Source organism: Zychaea mexicana (genome assembly GCF_025766255.1).
Source record: "Zychaea mexicana strain RSA 1403 chromosome Unknown BDB00scaffold_140, whole genome shotgun sequence".
In the NCBI taxonomy this organism is placed as follows: Eukaryota; Fungi; Mucoromycota; class Mucoromycetes; order Mucorales; family Lichtheimiaceae; genus Zychaea; species Zychaea mexicana.
The window spans coordinates 1-18586 of NW_026516803.1; the positions used below are offsets into that span (position 1 = coordinate 1).

Here is an 18586-nt window from a genome sequence, read left to right on the forward strand (position 1 = left end):
ATCCTGACGTGAAATATCAGGTACAGAGCTTTATAATATATTCATATCTACACATACACTTTATAACTTCTTTATCATAGATCACCGTCACCGCAGATTAAACCGTTGTTCTTGCCCTGCTTTTGCACGACACAAACTTGCTTGTAAGCATATGTTTGCACTCGAATTCTATGATCAAAATGATCTCAAAGTCCTTGTCGCCCAATCTGCCTCGATGTTTGATGGTAATCCACCTGAAACCAATACACCAGCAGCAGCAGCCATCAGTCAACAAACACAACGCACACGCATGCTTTCTCCTCTCCGACAATCGCAACAAACTCTCGTTCCTTCTGAGACAAATAAAGAACGTCTCAAGGCAATGCTTTTGCAGATGCAACGGCATTTGAATGACGTTTCTGTGGATACGGCTGATGATGAATCACTAGGTAATATCATTCAGCAGCTTATTCCAATCCAACAAAACCTCAATTGCATTGGTAGTGTCCCCACAAACCGTCGCCTCCAAACACAACGCCATCGCCATTAATATCCTTTGTTTTCCCTTCCTTCTCATCTTCTTCTTTCTATATAATTATCCAATATATCATATTCCTATCCTCTGTTGCTACAGTGAGAAACAATGTGTTGAGCTCATACATTGATATTCTATATTAGATCCTTCCCGACAAGTTGGCACAAATAAGTATCAGGTACAACATAATGCTTTATTATATAACAAAGCAAGACTTTCCTTTCTATACCCGTTCATCCCATTATTTACAGCAAAGAAGAGATGGTAATACTCCCACGAGTGCGCGCTACTAGTATCCTGTTTCTACTTTTTCTGTTATTGCTGAAAAGCGACCATTATATTATTGTGCTGTGTAATTTGGTGTTGTGTTGTACGTGTATGAAACAGATATATAGAGGATACCTAACTATCAGAAGTAAGAGTGACTTTTGCTACTGTGTTGCGCGTTTTTTCTGTCGTTTTTTTCTGTGCGGGTGTTGCATCTGTTGCTAATGACTGGCATCAGCAAAGTGTTTGTGGAATTCAGGATGGCAGTTTGAAGCGATTCGCTCTCAGAATGGCGACAAGTTTACGAAAAAAGACTGCCTGTGTTCCTTCACCGTGTTCGTGCATCCTGTCGACCTGTATGATTTTTTTTGTTGTTGTTTAGAGGAGGTGAGCCGTTGAATTCGTAGTCGATCGTTTGAGCGAATTCCTTTCAAAATGCCGTGTAACTACCAAGAGAATCGAAGTACAAAATGATCCGCCAATCCCAATCTGTTTGAAAAAAAAAACAACATGCACGCTTTACCAGCGCCTTCTTCGATAGTAATACAGTAGTTATAGCTACCTCCGTTTGTGCATTTCGCCTTCCAACTTTGCTTTAGCGTCTAAATGAGTTAACAAAGATCCGTAAGCCAAAACAATTCAGTGTTCCCAGATGCCTAAAACTTTTTCCAATGCTGTTCTTCAACATTATAAAATTAAAGCTTACTTTTTATACTGCTTTTTCAATTCTGACACTGGTAATGACTGCAATTATAACGATTACTTTGCCATTGTACTTTAAACAGATCCTTGACAAGTCAAACGTTGGGGAGCGCCTTAATGTGGAGGCCATAAGCGCAATGCCCCCGATCCAGCTATTTGAGGCACCGAGGCATCCAACGAGGCTGCGAGCTAACCTTTTCGCTCTTTCAAAAAAAACACGTAATAGTTGTTCGAGCAAACTTTTACTTGGACCTCTTCCTTCACTGCTAAAACTGCGCTGTAAATCATAACTTAAGGTAACAAGTTTTGTTTCTGTATAATTAGGCCGTGAAGCAGAGTATAAAAAAAACAGAGGAACAAAATTGAAGAATACTACATGATGAGTCCGTAAAAGGTTTGAGATTGCCCATAACGAATGAATCGAACCCGCTCCTTTGCTCTCTAAATTCTACTATACACCGATCAAGTTTTCTTTTTTTTACGCGTTTCTTTCGGAAACCGTGAAAAAAAGGAAACATAATGTTTGAAATCTTGGTACCCTTTCCTCAAGAATATGGCTGCTGGTACCGTAAGGCCAAACAAAGATTAAAAAAAAAGAGTCATTGTTAGATCGTTTACCGGAAAGCATTGCCGGCTATTTAAGCGATAAAGGGTGACACGACATTCTTCTTATAAAACCCTTTTCTCAAGAGCCAACATGTCCGGCAAGATATTATACGGGATTCTGTTGGTGGATAATGAAGGGAAGATACCACCCATGGGTCGTTTGGATAAGAAATCTGATGGTTTCTCCACTTTTTTCTACCCTTGCTGCTCATGTTGAGAAACGGGGAGATTGGGATCGATTCATTGTTTTATGTTAAGGGCAATTCGTATGATACCAGACACTTTGCTTACTGAATATTCTTCAATTCTGACGCGAAGGGCTTGTGTGTGTTTGTCGAACAAGTGTATGTAATGGGAAATCTAACTGGGCTGCTATTCTTGTTGGTTTATCTCTAGAAATATACTCACCAGTCGCTCATTTACACACAAGACACTATGTAAGTTTTATCAGTTATGAATTCTCGAGAATCGTTATTACATGAATGTTCGGTTACTCATTGCAACTCTATTAAGATTGCTAATATTACTAAAGCATGGAAGATTATCGACGAAGCGAAAAAAGCGAGCAAGAACAAGTTTCACCACCAGCAAAGAACGAGGTTCGATGTTCTCAAAACGGAAAAATTACACGCTACGTAGAAGTTGGTCTAAATCTACTTCAGGTAGGTTTTTTATATATATAAATCATAGGATGTGTGTTTTGTCTAAACGATAACAATGGTTTTGATCTGCTATATAGGAACAAAAAATGTCGGATATTGTAGTAGTAGGAAAAGGAGCAAGTATCACCAAAGCAGTGACGGTGGTCGAGATCATTAAGCGTAGAATGGAAGGATCTTTACATCAATATACCCAACTCGGCAGTGTGTCCTCGACAGATCAGTGGGATCCTGTAGAAGGAAAGGACATGGATCGGTAAGAGATTAATATTGCGTTTGGAATGGAAAAGCAAATCATGGTTTAGATCAGATATTTATCGTCCTATATCTCTTACAGGATGGTTGTCACACAACATACACCCGTTATTTTAATACACTTATCAAAACTAGCAATACCAGACTTGGAGGCAACTTCAGGGTAATGTATACACTATCCCATATGGCCAGTACGTTCGATACAAGCGGGAACGAGAAAGAGAGCTGACATGACCTTTATGCAAAATAGATATCAAGCTCCAACTGGAAACGACATTTATTCTGCATAGTACTCTGATCCAGATTTTATAAATCTTTATGCAAAGGTTTAACTTTTTTTGTAAAAATGAACTTGTTATTGTATGCTTTCTCTCTATACAGAATTGCTATTGTACATATATAAAAATATTGCTTATGCATTTATACATTGTAAACATTACACATGTCGCCTATTGGTAAACAGGCTAGATACTTGCACCATGAAAAAAGCTATATACCACAAAGAAAGCGAAAAGAGATCACGGAACGAGATGAGTCGGTTGTGTTTTTTTTGTTTACTTCTATTATTACTGCTGCTAACCATTTTTAGAGTATAAATTGGCATGTCACTTACCACTTCTGGTTTTTCGCCCTTGTAAAATGTGTTCAACAACAAAAAAGATGCTACGCCCAATAGAACCACAATGACAACTCGCATGATCCATTTAAAGATAATACGAGCTTTACTATAGTTGGGCTTAGTGGCGGGCATTACAACAAGGCCGACCAGCAGCCCTGAAATAAATCCACCAATATGAGCAAAATTGTCTGGCCTAAAGACGAAGGAAAAAGTCATTAAAAGTTCCCTATTAGCATAAACCTTTTAAGGTGGTATGTATTTGATATTAATTTTTACCCAGGCAAGTATCCGTAAACAAGAGCGAGTGCTGTAAGGATGAGTGGAAAAAGGAGATTAGAAAAACAGTTGTTATAAACGCATGCCAATAGATTAGAGCACATTTATAATCATACCCATTAATGTGATTAATTTGGTTAGTTGCCAGCCGGGATCAGCAATAAGTCTCCAGCTTCGCATTAGATCAATTAATAATAATGCTGCGATCCCAAAAAGAGAGCCCGAACAACCCATGGACGCTATATATTATTACGTGTTGTATGAGTTAGAACTGCGCTTTCTTCTCTTGTTCCACCATCACGAATCGTTAAACTAATATTGATTATAATCACGCTCATAACACAGCAACAGATACAACTTACCACTTGATACCGGAGAAAATGTAGTGCTAGCAACAAATCCAAATATACCGGAAATCAACCACACGAGACCATACCGTAAAGGATTCAATCTACGTTCGACTCTTCGGCCTAGTCCCAAATGTACAAGCATATTACAGAAATAATGCAAGATACCCGAATGGACAAAAGTTGCGGTAATGACACGGTACCACTGGTTTGGATCACCATCACCAAACGACGCCATGCCACATACATCTTGGATATCACAGTTGGCATTTGCCGACGTTTCCAAACTGAGAATCATGGAAGGTGGCGAAAGGCCACCATCGCTTTTGGTATCGGGACAAGCAAAATTGGTCAGGTCCGTACTGCGCATACATGGTGAATAACGTGCTCCTTCATAGACTAAAACTTGAGTCGATGGACCGAGCATGACATTGAATGGCGAAATTTCAATGACACTGCCTATATTAATTAAAAGGAAAGTTTTTTTTTTTTGGTGTAATGCATCAAACAAGGTTAGTGTTACCCATTTACACATATTATATGCTGGATCGCATCTCATCGCCCCTTGATCTTTTCATCGCTGGAAAAAAAGAAATTCTTAAGGTACCTGTCAGCTGTCTATTGTGGATAAAGCTGACGACGAGTGCTACGGCCATCCCAAGTGCGCTGAGATAAGAGAAAAGTGGGAACCAGTTATGTGGCTGTCGTCGTAGCATTTCATAAAGTCGTCCACGATGCATCGCTGCCCGTTCCTCTGCTTCGGCTTTGGTATCAAACATAGGCACGACTGTTGAATCGTCCGTTGCAACAGATGGATCTGCACCATCGTTATTGTTATTGTTATTTTTAACGTTATGGGTATCGTTTCGTTGTTGCTCCTCTTCATCTTGTTGTTGCCTTTGGTCTTGCTTCTGTTGCTGTTGCGGGAGTTGCTTTTCGTCTACTGGAATCATTCCTGTTTGGTCCTTTGCACCGCAATTGTGATGAGGACAACAGGCGACAGGTGCTGGCGGCGCAATTACGACTTGACTGTTTTGCTCTGTTTTACTAGTAGCCCGACGACGATTGCCAAAACATTCGCAATCATCCAGATATCCTTCGTGCTTGCACCTTGTTGAAGGAGACGTAAAGTACTGGTGTGATCTGCTGTCTGAGTCCAAGTTGTAGAGCGAGTCGTTCATGGTGTTTTGAGGAATGTAGTAACTCGGATAAAAGAGTGAAGGGGTTCGACCGTAGGTTTGAAAGGTAGTCGTTAACCGATCGACACGTTTGCGGCCATATGACTGAAAATTTTGAGTAAGGCGATTCATTCGACTACGTCTACTGTACAGCTCCTGGTGCTGTTGCTGATCGACATAATAGTCGTCATTAACGTTATTATCGCGTGGCGATGCTGGGTACCTGCTGCTGCTGCTGTATGCTGTTTCATAGACATCATCGGGCTGAGGCACTGTTTCTTGGTGATGATGATAACGCTCTGCAGAAACAGTAGGAATAGTTGTAGTGTATGGAGCCACTGCTGTGCCATCTTGATCTTCGTTCTTTGCACCAAACAGCCTATTATTTCTCCACCACATAATTACTGAGTGGAAATGAAGCTGTAAAAGAGCGAGAAAAGGGGTAGGATGATTAGTAGACCAAAACCGGAGTCACTCGTCTTTTATATATAATTACATCGCCCAAAGACCCGCACTATCGCCAATACGCTGTTTTATTAAGAATTCTACGTGGCTAATTACTGATTTATAACTCATTTGCTGTAGATGCATGGTGTCACCTTCATCCTTGAAAAAGAAAGGCTCGGACAAACTTGGGGGACGAACCATGCACAGACCTGTCTTTTTTTCTCCGACAGGAAAGTGAACTCGGCTAAAATATTGCTCTGCCGAATATCGCCTCGTTTGACATGAACTCCAACGAATTGTCTGTGTTGACGCTCAATTGCTGGTAGGTCATTTATATGGACGTTAGTCTATAATCTTACATGCTCGCATCAGCACTAATACAATTATTTCAGGGGTCTTAAAATTGTATCCAAGAAACGACGATTCCGCCTCAAAGCCATTGCCGATGCAATCAGTACAGCCGAATATGATATTGTCACTTTACAAGAGATTTGGATGTGGGAAGATTTCGATTACCTGAAACAGCAGACCCAGTCTACCCTTCCCTATGCCAAATGTTTCTATAGGTAATTTTACACGTGGAAGTGCAAGTGGGTTGTTTTTAGAAGAGAAAAAGCAGTGCTATAGTCGCCTTTGCATAACACACATGCATAGTGGCGCTTTAGGTAGTGGACTCGCAATCTTATCGCGCTTTCCAATCGTCTCGACGTCGTATTTCCGATATTCTTTGGCAGGGCGACCACTGAAGGTGCTCCATGGTGATTTCTATGTTGGAAAAGGATGTGGTTCAGCATGCATTGAACATCCTGACCTTGGCGTGCTTGAAGTTTTCACCACACATGTAAGAGGAAAATCGAGCGTTTTAAAAGATTATTTTTTTGGCTGCTGCATTTTACTAAACTATATGAAAATAAGCTTCATGCAGGTTACGGTAACTCGGATGAATACGAAGGCCATCGAGTATCCGAGTCCTGGGAACTTGCTCACTTGCTTCGGGCATCCGCTGCACAAGGACGTCATGTCATTGCGGTAAAGTTCGATACACAAAAAATACGCGGTTGTAACACATTATCTTACCACTATATGCGTTTTTGTATAAGACGGGTGACTTTAACAGTATACCCACTAGTTACAACTACCAGCTACTAAAAGCCCATGCCTTCATGACTGACTCTTGGCTCGAAATTCACCAAGACGCTTTGACACAAAACGAAGGCGACGGGCCGACACATGACATGGTGCAACAACTGGGCATCACCTGCGACTCACCAATGAACACTTGGACCAAGCGCGAAAAATTAAAACAGCAACCCTATTCCAAAACCTTGGGTGATCGACTCGATTACATTTTTTATCGCAAATCCACACAGCTGGAATGTTTGCGTTCAAGTGTGGTCATGACAGAACATATACCCGGTACACAAATGAGCTATTCGGACCATTTTGGCGTGCTTTCGACATTTGCTGTTTATAGTGACGTGCCGGCCATGACAACGACTACGGCTGCGGATATGCCGGATACAGCACAATTGGGTCGCCCAACGTACACATGGATCGAACCATCCATGTTGGAGCAAATTTTGGAGCTTTTCAGGCGGGATGAGATTGCGACACGCAGAACAGCTAATTTGTTGTTGGCGTTGTTTGTGTTTCTAGTCATAGCTGTTATTGCAGTATATGCCACGGTCATTGCATTGCCTGTGTCGTTACGGATAAATGAGCAAGGAAGTTTGATTACTGCAGTGGTAAACACATTGGGCGGATTATGCGTTGTTGCTATGGCCGCGTTTGCAACTATCTGTTTCATTGTGGGCTTCGTGTTTGGCCATACCGAGCAGCGTGCTCTGAAGCAGTTTGCACTTGAAGTGGATACTTTGCTAGAAGGGATGAAGCAACAACAACATGGTGGTGCTAGAAGAGTACCACAAAAGAATCCATCACCGGCTAGCAGCTCTGATACAGAGGCATTATTACGTTTTGACCAATGATAGATAACCTTATCTCATAGTATTTCTATGCTTGTATATTGAACTTCTTTTGCGCCTTCATTTCAGACTTTATACTCCATGCTATTACACACACACACACACACACACATCTCTCCCCTACTTCCCACACTACATCACGTAGAAAAGCTTCCATCCCTTTACAAAGTATAATTGAAGCTATCATTAATTCAGCATAAATTGCCCAAAAATGGATTACACCTCTTTGCCATCAGGCGCGTTTGGCGGGAACTTTCACTTGTTATGTCAGCTTAAATTCGCTTTACTTGTGCCTGCGTAATTTTTTAATTAAAAGAAGGCTGCACTTCTTCCACTTACTCTTTCTATACTTTTCTCATCCCTTTCAAAAAAAGAATCAACATGGCACCAGACCCAATTGCTCCACACAGCGCTCCGATTGCCGCGTACATGAGCGTTCATACAGGTAAGCGATTCACCACCATCTTATGACGGAATGACGAAACGGCGGAAGGGGAGGGGGAGAGACCAGCTGATACGGCTTATTAAAAACTAGAGTTTCTGCATAAAATATATAGCCACGAACTTGGCGTATGTAAGATACTTTGCAAACCAGGACTCGGCTGAATCTGCTAATTTCGAAAGCTTAAACTCTCGTGGATTCACAATGTCATACATATTGCCTGGTGGTTCGAAGCAAGAGACGTTTATTGGGTTCAAGACACCTTTGACCAAGCGGGAAGAAATTCGGCCCGTACTGGAAGCAATGGCTCAGGAAGCCGAAAAAGCACTTGGTCTTGTAAGCTTGTTTTTCTTATGTCTTTTTCTCCAGTAACTGCACGTCAGACTCGTGCTAACTGCTTACAATGAACATATATAGCCAAGCTCGCTTTCTGGACCACCACCATTGGCTGCGATTGCTAAAGCCGCTTATGCCAGTGCCACCGACATCTACACGCCCGCTGAACCCGCAGTTCCACTTGATATATTTTATCCTGTTTCTATGAAGGATGTTGTTGCTGTAGGCGTTGTTATTGGGTTGCCTGCAATTCTCGGCTATGCAACAGATGCTTCGCTTGCGCGGATCTCGATTCTGCTCGAACTGCGCGAGAAATACGCTTTGCGAGGCATTTGTCAACAAATCTTCCGTGGATTGGTCGCCGTTCACAGTCTGGAAGCTAGCATTGCTTTCATTACATGTTTGCGGCGTGGATGGTATAGCTCATTCAACACCATCAAGTGGACGTTAAGCACGTTTGTTTTTGGTGTTGGATCCATGTCATTGCTTCGAAAACACGGTCGTCAAGTGCGAGGAGAGTGAAATGTTGCTTGTAATGAATAAAAAATGTATTTATTGAGAGGATACTCCGTTAATGGTAAATTTGGGTGATGCATTGCCAGAGTCCCCCATCAATACGATAATGTAATTAGACATGGTTTTTAAATCGGATGGAAGGCTGATGTTGTGTCCACCGCTGTTGAGTGGGAAGCCACTAGCGAGGTCCCAGTCTGTGTTGATATGTTATAGTGAAGGTATTCTGCTCTTAGCATCGTAATTCTGCAATATCGTCAAGTTGCCGTCATAAAACATGTACTTACACAAATGTTCGTCTGCGTATCCATCTTCGAGATAGCCAAGCTTGATAATTCCACTGTTCAACACACGACAATGGTCAGTCCAAGAAACAGTTGATGGACAATTAAATAATTTGATAATTAGAGTGAAAAATTACTCACGTAACATTTTCTGGAATAGGCTGACCCCAAGAGGTCGTAGTATTCCTGATTATACGCATGTATCAGCTTTCGTTCCAAAAGCAAACAAACAAACCCGACGGTCGTACATTGATCGATCCCACCCGCTTTTGTACTTATCACCTCTTTCTTCTAACATACTTACCATTCCACGGTATAGTTTTGTCCTGCTTGCCAAACGGTAGTTTCATTTGGAACGATGCTAGATATAAACGTGCAATGGAAAAAAAATCATGAGCATGCTTTGTCATTTCACAGAAAAAACCACTTCGGAAAATATAAGAAACAACATACATGGGAGCGTTCCACACAATGCCATAAGCAATTGCATTCAGCAAGGACAAAAGAAAGGTGAATACTGCTACAGTGTTGGACATGGTTCGTTCAGTAAAAAGAGTGAAAAAGAATGATTAAAAATCAGTTGGCATATTGCACCCATTACCACAAAAGCAGACCGTTTTGTGCTAATAGGTTTAACATCTGAAACCCTGTCCATGCAACTCTCTTTTAATTTCGATAACCCCTGTTGCTTAGCTGCAGACATCATACTCTTTAAGGAAAAAGAAGGGGAAGACATATCGTCATCGTGGTAGAGAATGCAAATCTGACAGCTGCCAATAGAAACGGTCGGGCATCCATTTATGAGCCAACAAATGTATGTAATAGTTTACCCTCCTTCTTTTGGGCAGTTTTCAAAAAGTATCATCTCTTGTATTATAGTATCTTACGATACCGATTAGCAGAACAGCAACGATAACGATCATTTCCGAACGCTGGTCGTGTAAACAATAGCCAAAGATGCCGGTTAATGGAGCCTTGTCAGGTAAGTTATTGGTACAAATTTTCAAATCAACATGCTTCCCATCATCATCAGCAGCAACATCTTTGAGTCAATGCTAAGTACTACTGCTTTTGTAAACAAAAATGTTGCTCAAACACATCCCATCAATGATGACTGTAGGGGCTGACAAAATGAAAGAAAAAGAGAGCCGTCAGACTGTTTGATTAAAAAGTTTCAATGATGGCAGCATAAACTCAATTTGTTTTGCGTGTGGAGGTACGTTAGTATACGAGTAACAGCGCATATTGTATAGCCGGGTATATTGAACTTACCTAGCAAATCGTACTTTTTCATGACGATGCAAAATGTTCACTTATAATTTGCTATATAACATAGTTATTTATGGGTAGACTGATTTGAGTATACCTTTGAGTGGCTGCCGAAGCAAAGCCTTATACGTTGATATGCGAATATCTAGGAGATATATTGGTGTTGGCAAAAGAAAACGCGAATTCAATAGTGACACTTCGGATGCCGTACAAGTTGATTTAACCACGTAATAGCTTTCTAATTTTTAGCTGAAAGAGAATTACAGATAGTGTATTATATTTCTTGCTGTCAAAAAAAATAGTCAGAGATAATAGTATGGTATATCAAAAATCAGCGTTGCAATTTGTTTTTATAAACTAAATCATTCGATCAACTTTCTCGATAATTTGAATGTGTGAATTCAGCGTAGCTTTTTGATCCGCAGCCTCCCGCTTGGCATGCAATTCATATCGGGTTTTGAAAGAAGCAATTCCTTGCAAACTTTCACAGCCAACTTGATTTTACTCATCACCTTGTATCTGAAGATGTATGGTTATCATTTGTGCTTCTGGACCTAACTGTTCACATGTCGCGGAAAAAAGCGGGCATTTGATGATGATCAGTTTGAAGGAGCAGCATACATAGCACCTTAGTGCTTGTACGGGATATTTTCTATCTCTCTTTGCATGCACAATGATACTATCATAGGATGATCGCGACTGATAAAGGCGTATAGTTAACTCATATACATGGCTGGAACGTGTTTATATAAGCTACTCACTACGTAGCTTTGATTTTGTATTCTCTTTTTTCTTCTCCTATGATAAAATCCTCTTTCAAGAGCTATTGCCGTACGAGTGGTGCCTTATTAGTATTCGAGAGCCGAAAAACCTTTACCAGAGTCAGTATACCTGAGGTTGAAAGCACCATCAACATGCTCCACTCTTTCTCGTCTTTTGCGTAAGAAACGTATCAACCCATACTCAATGGACAAACAGTCTACAAACAAGATTTCAAAAGGGCGAGGAAAAAGGAAAAGAGTCTGTAAGTTATGATCCAATTCAAACCTAATAATACTACCACTGTAGTGTTGATATCAATATATGAAGTATTTGCAGAAGCTTATATATTTTTTGCGTAGTAGGATATTGAGGAAGCGATATACCTTTGGAGGCTAGAATGTGGCGAACCAAAATCTGCAGCTAAAATGGATAAGCCCTGCTGGGCATTAGCGCGCAGAGAAGATGGGATACTCTCCCCTCCCAAAGGAACATGGAACGGAACCGCTGCTCTCTTATACTGCAACTCCCCTCTTACCATTACAAATGTAAAAATTGGTTTGTCCTGACCAGCAAACAGAAAAAGGTTTGAGAGAAAAAGATATATTAGTGTGTGTATCTATATTATTCAAATCTTTAAAAGTTAGCTGAAAAATTCAAAAAAGAAACTCAGTTCATCCATGTAAAAGAGAAAGTAGATACTTACGCAAAGCATTCCCAAATTCATGGGGACCTCGGCCGCAATTTTTATCCGTGGGCTCGGGGAAATTGTAGATGAAGCAGGACTTACGCCCGGAGGCTGCCTGAGTAAAAAAACAGCCGTTCGCGTGAAACGATGCAACATCCGAAGATGGGTCGAGACAGAGGCTACTAGGAACTGCGAGAGAAAAGCAAAGGGGGAGGGGAGGGGAGAAGGATAATCTATATAAAGAACGCAATAGACGCTTTTAACGACTTCCTGGGTCAGAGCAAGGGGAAGGGGAGGGGGGGATAAATTATACAAAGAAGCAATAAAGATATAATATATGATGCAAAAAAGAAGATGAGGCTTTTAACGACTTCCTCAGGTCCAAGTGAAAGCAAAAAGCACACGCCACCGTCCAGATGGATGGATAGATCTTAACCACAGCCGATGGACTACTTGACAGGTCGGCTTCTAGAAGCGGGATGACAGTGGAGCATCAATCTTGACTAGCATGGAGGTGTCTGTGCGCTATCGCCATTCCAAGAAACAAAAGAGATAAACAGTTAATGGGAAACTGTTAAACCACACACATACAAGATTTTATCGTGCTATGCTTACCCATACTTTTACGATGAGACACAGGAGAGCCGAGCACACGGCCAGAGCAGAGCAGAGCAGAGAAACGCAGCCAAGACAAAAACACTTCTTCTAACTGAAAATAAAAAAGGTTCATTAGAGCCTGTGCTATCTTTATTTTTTGACACGGCATTACCATCCTCCTCCATACCAAGCTGGATCCAGCTACACTTACATTTGTTTTGTCGTTTTACAGCAAAGTTATAGACAGAGAGAGATGGGGTCTAAGCCAATCCAAGTCCAAACAGATCACCGCAGAGCCATCCTCTAATAGAAAAAAGAAGACATCTATGAGCAGCTGCATACACCTTTTGACATGTCACGGCAGACATCTTCCTGGTTCTTCAAACCCGCAAAGACAAACACAAGCACAGCTATACTTACGATTATGACATCCTTGAGTTGGAGGAAGAGAGCCTTGAGTTAGAGAGAGGAAAAGCAAGAAGGGGATGACCAATTCTGAAAAAAGAATAAGAGAAGAAAGGGAGGAGAGAAAGAAAACTTTTTTGAGAGACTGCCATATTGCATACGTCATGGTCAGGAGCCCTTTCCCGTCACGCTGCTGTACACACTGCACACCTTTGACGCGTCATCCCCAACACCCATGCCATCCTACTCACCTATCATACCAATGTTCAAGTCCCCTTTTGCTTATACTTACTATCTGTTACTTGTCCGCAGGACACAATTAACCCAACCAGCATAAAGCAAAACCTGAAGTAGAATGAAAAGAAGAAAGAGCATGAGCAGGCTGTTCTTAATATGCAACTATTCCTGACACGTCATGGCATCAGCACCTCCAACAGACACTCGACTTCTCTCCAGCTCATCCTCACATTTCATTCCCTACCGTACTTACAGTTGTTGCTTGTGCTTAAGGGTGGGGTGCAAACACCAAACCGAACCAACCATTTCAAAAAGTCAAAATCCTATAGTAGTAGCAGAGAAGAAAGGAGGATAACATTAGCGACTGTATGCTGTACACACACTTCTTTAGACACGTCGAAATTCATATCTTCTTTCGTATATCACATCCACATGCAAAACCTCAAAGTACACTTCACACTTTCCATATTGTACTTACTCTTGCATCTGCGCTTTGAGAGCCAACGTGAGGGGGAGATGGACCAGGTTAAGACGAGAAGAAGGTTTGTGTCAAAAAGAAAGAAAGTGAGATAAACGGATTTTGAGATACTCACAACCGGTTGCATACACTCTTCTCACTCACCACCATAAACATACACTCTCCGATCCTCTAATCCGTTCCAATGACAATCATATTGAAAAGCTTTGGTTTAGAAAAGTTGACGAAGAGGAAGAAGAGTGGCATGATTGCTGTGGCCGCGCGGTTATATAGTAATGATGAACACACATGCTACGCGGCATTTGAGCCAGTTCATTCTATCCAATCAGATTACTCTCTGACGTTTATGACGCGCCGAGGTGTGTGGCTCTTCCAGATCAGAGAATTTATTCTACATGAATGTATGACTGTGTGAGTAGACGGGTATCGCATCGAGGAAAGACTCAAGGGAATAACCGTCATTAGCACGATGTGAAGCTCACTTCAAATCCTTCATCATCCGAGAAGTGCCATCGCTTTAAACACGCTGAATACAAGTACCGATACAAATATCAACGTATTTACTACACTATGTATACAGGAGTACCCAAGATCTCATGAGACACGACGATCCCGCGCTTGCCGATGTTCCATTTGGTGGAAAAACTATGGTCCTTGGTGTTGACTTTTGCCAGGTACTCAACATTGAATACTCTCCTCTACTTTGCATTCTTTTGTTATTGAGCGGTAATACTTACGTTAAAGTATCTACATCAAAACTGGTGATAGGTCCTTCCTGTGATACCAAATGCATCGCGCTCGCAAATCGTACAGCAGTGTCTAAATCGTTCATCCATTTGGCCCAGCGTCATCATCCACCACCTTGATACCAACATGCGCGTCCAACAGGCTGCCAATTCCGATGATGCAAACGAGCTTGGCCAGTCTATGCAATATTTACTCTGCATTGTTGATGGTGCTGAGCTGTTGGTGCCAAGCGGAACTTGCACACCCATAGTGGACTCTGAAATAAGACACGGCTGATTGTACGCTCTCTCCAACGATATGGACTTGAAGCTGAGATAGCCACTGGAACTCATGCTGGCAACATCGTCTTGATCCCTCGCATAACTTTAACACCATCACAAAGACGCTCTCCCATTTTCTTCAAACGCAATCAATTCCCTGTTCGCCTGGCATTTGCAATGAACATCAATAAGGCACAGAGACAAACTTTTAACACTGTTGGCCTCTACTTACCTGAACCTCCTTTCACCCACCACGGTCTACTTTATGTAGCCATGTCGCGCGTCCACACCCCTTCTTCCATCAGAATCATGCTAGATCCTGAGAACTCAAGTATCGCGGGTCAGCAAGGCCAAAACACGCGAAATGTTGTTTTCCATGAAGTCCTTCTCTAATTCTTTTTATCGCCTATTCTTTTTTACCTTCTAATAAATATCACTACATACATTATCTTTTTCTACACTTAGTTTCGCGTTGCATTTAAGCTGGAGATAGTTAAGTATCCAACTTTGACGACTTTCTATGATAGATTACTTCTCACTGCACAATGATCTTGCTTTTGTTTTTTGAAAACAGACAATAAGCATTTAATACCAAAACATTGAACCAACCTCGCTCCACAGGGGCGTTTGGGGTTCAAGGGGGGAACCCCCTTGCGACGCGTTTCCGTTGAATGACACGGAGCGAAGCGGAGGGGCTCATTCATCCGAGCGAAGCGAGGAAGGACCGCTAGTATATTGTATATATATGTTGTGATGTTAATTTGTCTACTAGGTGGTTTTTGTCTCACATATCAAAAATTTTGGGGCATTACATATATAATTAACTTTGTGTCAGTGGTGAGGGACGGGTGGAGAGAAAAATTGGATATATAGCGGGGGTAATGTAAAGGATGAGAATCAGGAGGAGGAGGCGATGTGCAATAAGAAAAGAAAGAGAGAGAAAAGATATGTACACATAAGAGAAAATTTACAAGAAAGAAATAGGAAAAACATACACAAAGGTGTAGTGTGTAATGCAGTAGTAGTAATAATGGCGGGAGTAAGAAGGAAAATATGTGAGGAGTATATAAGCAGCATATTATAAATAAAGTGTGTGTGTGTGTGTGTGCCGTTCTGGTCGACCAATGTGATATGAGGGATGATAATATATGGAAGAAGCATAATAGCAAGTGAAAAGAAAAACATAATCAGTTGTGATTTGAGGCGCGAAGAGAGAAATCAGTAATTGGTGGCATAGCATTAAGTGTGCAATATATACGGTGTATGGTGGGCAAGAAGAAGAAGAATGATGATTGTATGTATAAGGTGCGCTTGTAGTATGAGTTGGAGAATAAAGTGGCATAATAAGTATGGAATAAGCGGCATATGCCTTTGAATTGTTTGTTTGTTTATGCAAAATCATGGTAAGCTGCAGTGGTGACACTGGCTGCTGCTGCTGCTACTGCTGTTGCTGTGGAGTTTGGAGCGGTCATCCACGATAAGTCGGCATTGTTGTAGATGGGCTCCGAGAGTCTCCGCGTGGCCTGAATAAAATGTAACCAATCTGTCAGTTTCAAAAGTGCCACATGTACACGTCGTTCAACAACAAACTCAGCAGGCTATTTTTTTTGTTAGTTTACCTCACTAAAATCTGTTTGTTGTTGCTGGTGTTGATGGCCCGAAGATGCAGCGATCATCGTCATCTGCTGTTGCTCCTGCTGCTGTGCAAGGGGATACGAGGTCCGCCTTATGTCGCCAAAGTATGGATCAAACAGCGCGGCAAAAGCTGCAGCGGTTGTCGTGTCAGTTTCCGTCACGCGATCTAATGTAACCAGCGGTTGTTCTTTGAGCTCATCTGCTGCTGCTTCTCGAGAATACATCAGCCCAGGCACGAGATCCCATTTTCCGGCAGTGTCCTGCTGGAGCTGCTGGAACTCATGCGAATGCTGTTGTTGATCAAGAAACGAAAACACATCGATAGGTGTGATTGGCGTCAATTGTTCGGTATATGATGACGATGCATTGCTATGCTGTCGTTGCATAGGCGGAGCTGCTGCAGAGCTGCTACAGGCAGTAGTAGTTGCGGATGATGATGATGTTGCTGCCAAGGCTGCTACCTCTGCTGCTGATACATCGACCCTTGGTGGCGTCATTTCTTGTTGTTGTTGTTGTTCCCGACGCTGCTGAGCCTTGGCCTTGGCGCGTCGATTTTGAAACCAGACCTGGACGCCTCTGGGAGTCATACCAAGTTTTTGCGCGAGTGAACGCCGTTTGTGAGCGTTCGGCTTTGGATTTTCCAGGAACGTCTTTTCCAACACTTTGAACTGGGCGCGTGATGTCCGTCGTCGATGCTTGACCTCAAATGGATTGTAAAAGGCGGGTCTGAACTCTTCTGATGGCATGGCAACAATACCAGGAGGCGGGTAGCAACAGCAATCACAAGTGATTGGGCTGCTAGAGCCGGCCTTTGCGTTGGCCATGGTGTAGGCAGGGTCCATCATGATGGGCCCTGAAGATAGGGGGTTGTTGGGAGCCAAGAACCAGCCCCCGTCTCCTGCTCCTCCTTCACCCCCGTCCATCATACAAGCTGTCGTCGAGTCACCTTGAACGGATGAAGTCGATGACGGTGGAGAGCAGCAGTCGACGCAATAGCACGCGGAGGGTAATGGTGGGGTGTATTGCTGTAACTGTCGCTCGTCGCCGCAAAAAGGACGTTTGTAAGCGAGTGGAGCTGGGGGCGGTGGTGGCGGCGGTGGTGCTACCAGGCTAGTATCGTCGATGACGACACATCCATTGCTGCTGATGTTATTGTTACTGGTTGTCGAGAGCATATTTAATTATGTGCGCGATGGGTTGTTGTTCATAAAAAAAGGCGTGTTTTTCTTTTTGTTCGTCGTGTCGTAGCAGGAAAATAACAAAAAGGCGTAAGGGGAAATATTTGTACACAAACCAAAGAAAAAATAAATAAAATAAAAGAGAAAAAAAATATGGTTGAGAAGGAAAAGAAGAAGAAAAAGAAGAAGAGGAAAAAAATGCAGATCGCGGCCGATAAAGAGAAAGAGAGAAGAAAGATGGCCGTATTTGTCTATATTTAGCTGACTTTCTTTCGCGTGTAGTATTGGAGCTCGTTTGCACAGTGGCAGTAGTGGTAGTAGTAGTAGTAGTATTAGTAGTAGTAGGTGGTGATTGCTGTTGCTGTGTCGTGTATTCTCTGGCGTAGAATAAGTCGAGAGAGGAATGTGAGGGGTGTCCATGTCGTGCGTGCGTATGGGTTTTTCTGTCACTTGTGGGGGCTGTAAAGAGAGAGCAGGGGTTAAACCTCACGCGTTCTGATCATATGCATTCGAGTTATTCAAGGAGTAGCTGAAGATGTCCACTTTTACAATTGTGGGAGGAGCAGGTTGCTCTTTCGGCTGCTGCTGATGACGACAAAGCGCCATCGTATGGGGAGTTATCAGACACCGGTGACAGTAAAAACTAAACAGGAACGGAGTTGTAGGAAACGGGGCGGAGAAAATGGACAATACACCATCATATGCTCTTTATGGCGGTATGAGGAAAGAAGAGCAAGAGCAAGAAGCATGCGGAGAGAGGGGGGGGGGGTTTGGTGAACTAAGGGTGAGCAGCAGCATGAAAAGGCTCTTTAAAAAACGCGGTTGCTGGACTAGGGCGGTTTAGTGCAATAGTCTCTCTCTTTTTCTTTAACGATCCCAAGCTATTGTCTAGTGAAGTCTCCT

At 42.3% G+C, this 18586-nt stretch overlaps 6 protein-coding genes across 6 annotated transcripts; 3 read left to right on the top strand and 3 right to left on the bottom strand.

Annotated features, from left to right (window-relative positions):
• Positions 1 to 2622: 2622 nt before the first annotated feature.
• BDB00DRAFT_878554 (uncharacterized protein) lies at positions 2623 to 3008 on the top strand (the record flags this gene model as incomplete). The annotated part of the gene is made up of 2 exons (XM_053127744.1): positions 2623 to 2751; positions 2829 to 3008. The coding sequence occupies 2 exons, from the start codon at positions 2623 to 2625 to the stop codon at positions 3006 to 3008; spliced, it is 309 nt and encodes a 102-aa protein (XP_052973666.1).
• Positions 3009 to 3423: 415 nt separating this feature from the next.
• On the bottom strand, positions 3424 to 5198 carry BDB00DRAFT_774474 (rhomboid family-domain-containing protein; the record flags this gene model as incomplete). The annotated part of the gene is made up of 6 exons (XM_053120164.1): positions 3424 to 3492; positions 3617 to 3815; positions 3899 to 3929; positions 4015 to 4137; positions 4261 to 4704; positions 4853 to 5198. The coding sequence occupies 6 exons, from the start codon at positions 5196 to 5198 to the stop codon at positions 3424 to 3426; spliced, it is 1212 nt and encodes a 403-aa protein (XP_052973667.1).
• An 838-nt stretch (positions 5199 to 6036) lies between these two features.
• Positions 6037 to 8070, top strand: BDB00DRAFT_853971 (Endonuclease/exonuclease/phosphatase). The gene is made up of 5 exons (XM_053125663.1): positions 6037 to 6192; positions 6263 to 6436; positions 6525 to 6711; positions 6786 to 6899; positions 6971 to 8070. The coding sequence occupies exons 1-5, from the start codon at positions 6152 to 6154 to the stop codon at positions 7856 to 7858; spliced, it is 1404 nt and encodes a 467-aa protein (XP_052973668.1). The 5' UTR covers positions 6037 to 6151; the 3' UTR covers positions 7859 to 8070.
• A 55-nt stretch (positions 8071 to 8125) lies between these two features.
• On the top strand, positions 8126 to 9315 carry BDB00DRAFT_965053 (uncharacterized protein). The gene is made up of 3 exons (XM_053129778.1): positions 8126 to 8300; positions 8413 to 8633; positions 8715 to 9315. Exons 1-3 carry the CDS (start codon positions 8237 to 8239, stop codon positions 9153 to 9155), a joined length of 726 nt encoding a protein of 241 aa, XP_052973669.1. The 5' UTR covers positions 8126 to 8236; the 3' UTR covers positions 9156 to 9315.
• Positions 9186 to 9966, bottom strand: BDB00DRAFT_878558 (uncharacterized protein; the record flags this gene model as incomplete). Its single annotated transcript, XM_053127745.1, has 5 exons — positions 9186 to 9343; positions 9434 to 9486; positions 9572 to 9616; positions 9735 to 9791; positions 9884 to 9966. 5 exons carry the CDS (start codon positions 9964 to 9966, stop codon positions 9186 to 9188), a joined length of 396 nt encoding a protein of 131 aa, XP_052973670.1.
• Positions 9967 to 16258: 6292 nt separating this feature from the next.
• BDB00DRAFT_878560 (uncharacterized protein) lies at positions 16259 to 17680 on the bottom strand (the record flags this gene model as incomplete). The annotated part of the gene is made up of 2 exons (XM_053127746.1): positions 16259 to 16393; positions 16490 to 17680. 2 exons carry the CDS (start codon positions 17678 to 17680, stop codon positions 16259 to 16261), a joined length of 1326 nt encoding a protein of 441 aa, XP_052973671.1.
• Between the last annotated feature and the right edge of the window lie 906 nt (positions 17681 to 18586).

Excerpts from the sequence above, each read along its gene's own strand:
- BDB00DRAFT_853971 (XM_053125663.1), top strand. The coding sequence starts at position 6,152 with ATGAACTCCAACGAATTGTCTGTGTTGACGCTCAATTGCTG. Across the intron at positions 6,437-6,524 it reads TATGCCAAATGTTTCTATAG|TGGCGCTTTAGGTAGTGGAC; the intron begins GTAATTTTACAC and ends ACACATGCATAG. Across the intron at positions 6,712-6,785 it reads TTGAAGTTTTCACCACACAT|CTTCATGCAGGTTACGGTAA; the intron begins GTAAGAGGAAAA and ends TATGAAAATAAG.
- BDB00DRAFT_965053 (XM_053129778.1), top strand. The coding sequence starts at position 8,237 with ATGGCACCAGACCCAATTGCTCCACACAGCGCTCCGATTGCCGCGTAC. Across the intron at positions 8,301-8,412 it reads GTACATGAGCGTTCATACAG|CCACGAACTTGGCGTATGTA; the intron begins GTAAGCGATTCA and ends TAAAATATATAG. Across the intron at positions 8,634-8,714 it reads CCGAAAAAGCACTTGGTCTT|CCAAGCTCGCTTTCTGGACC; the intron begins GTAAGCTTGTTT and ends GAACATATATAG.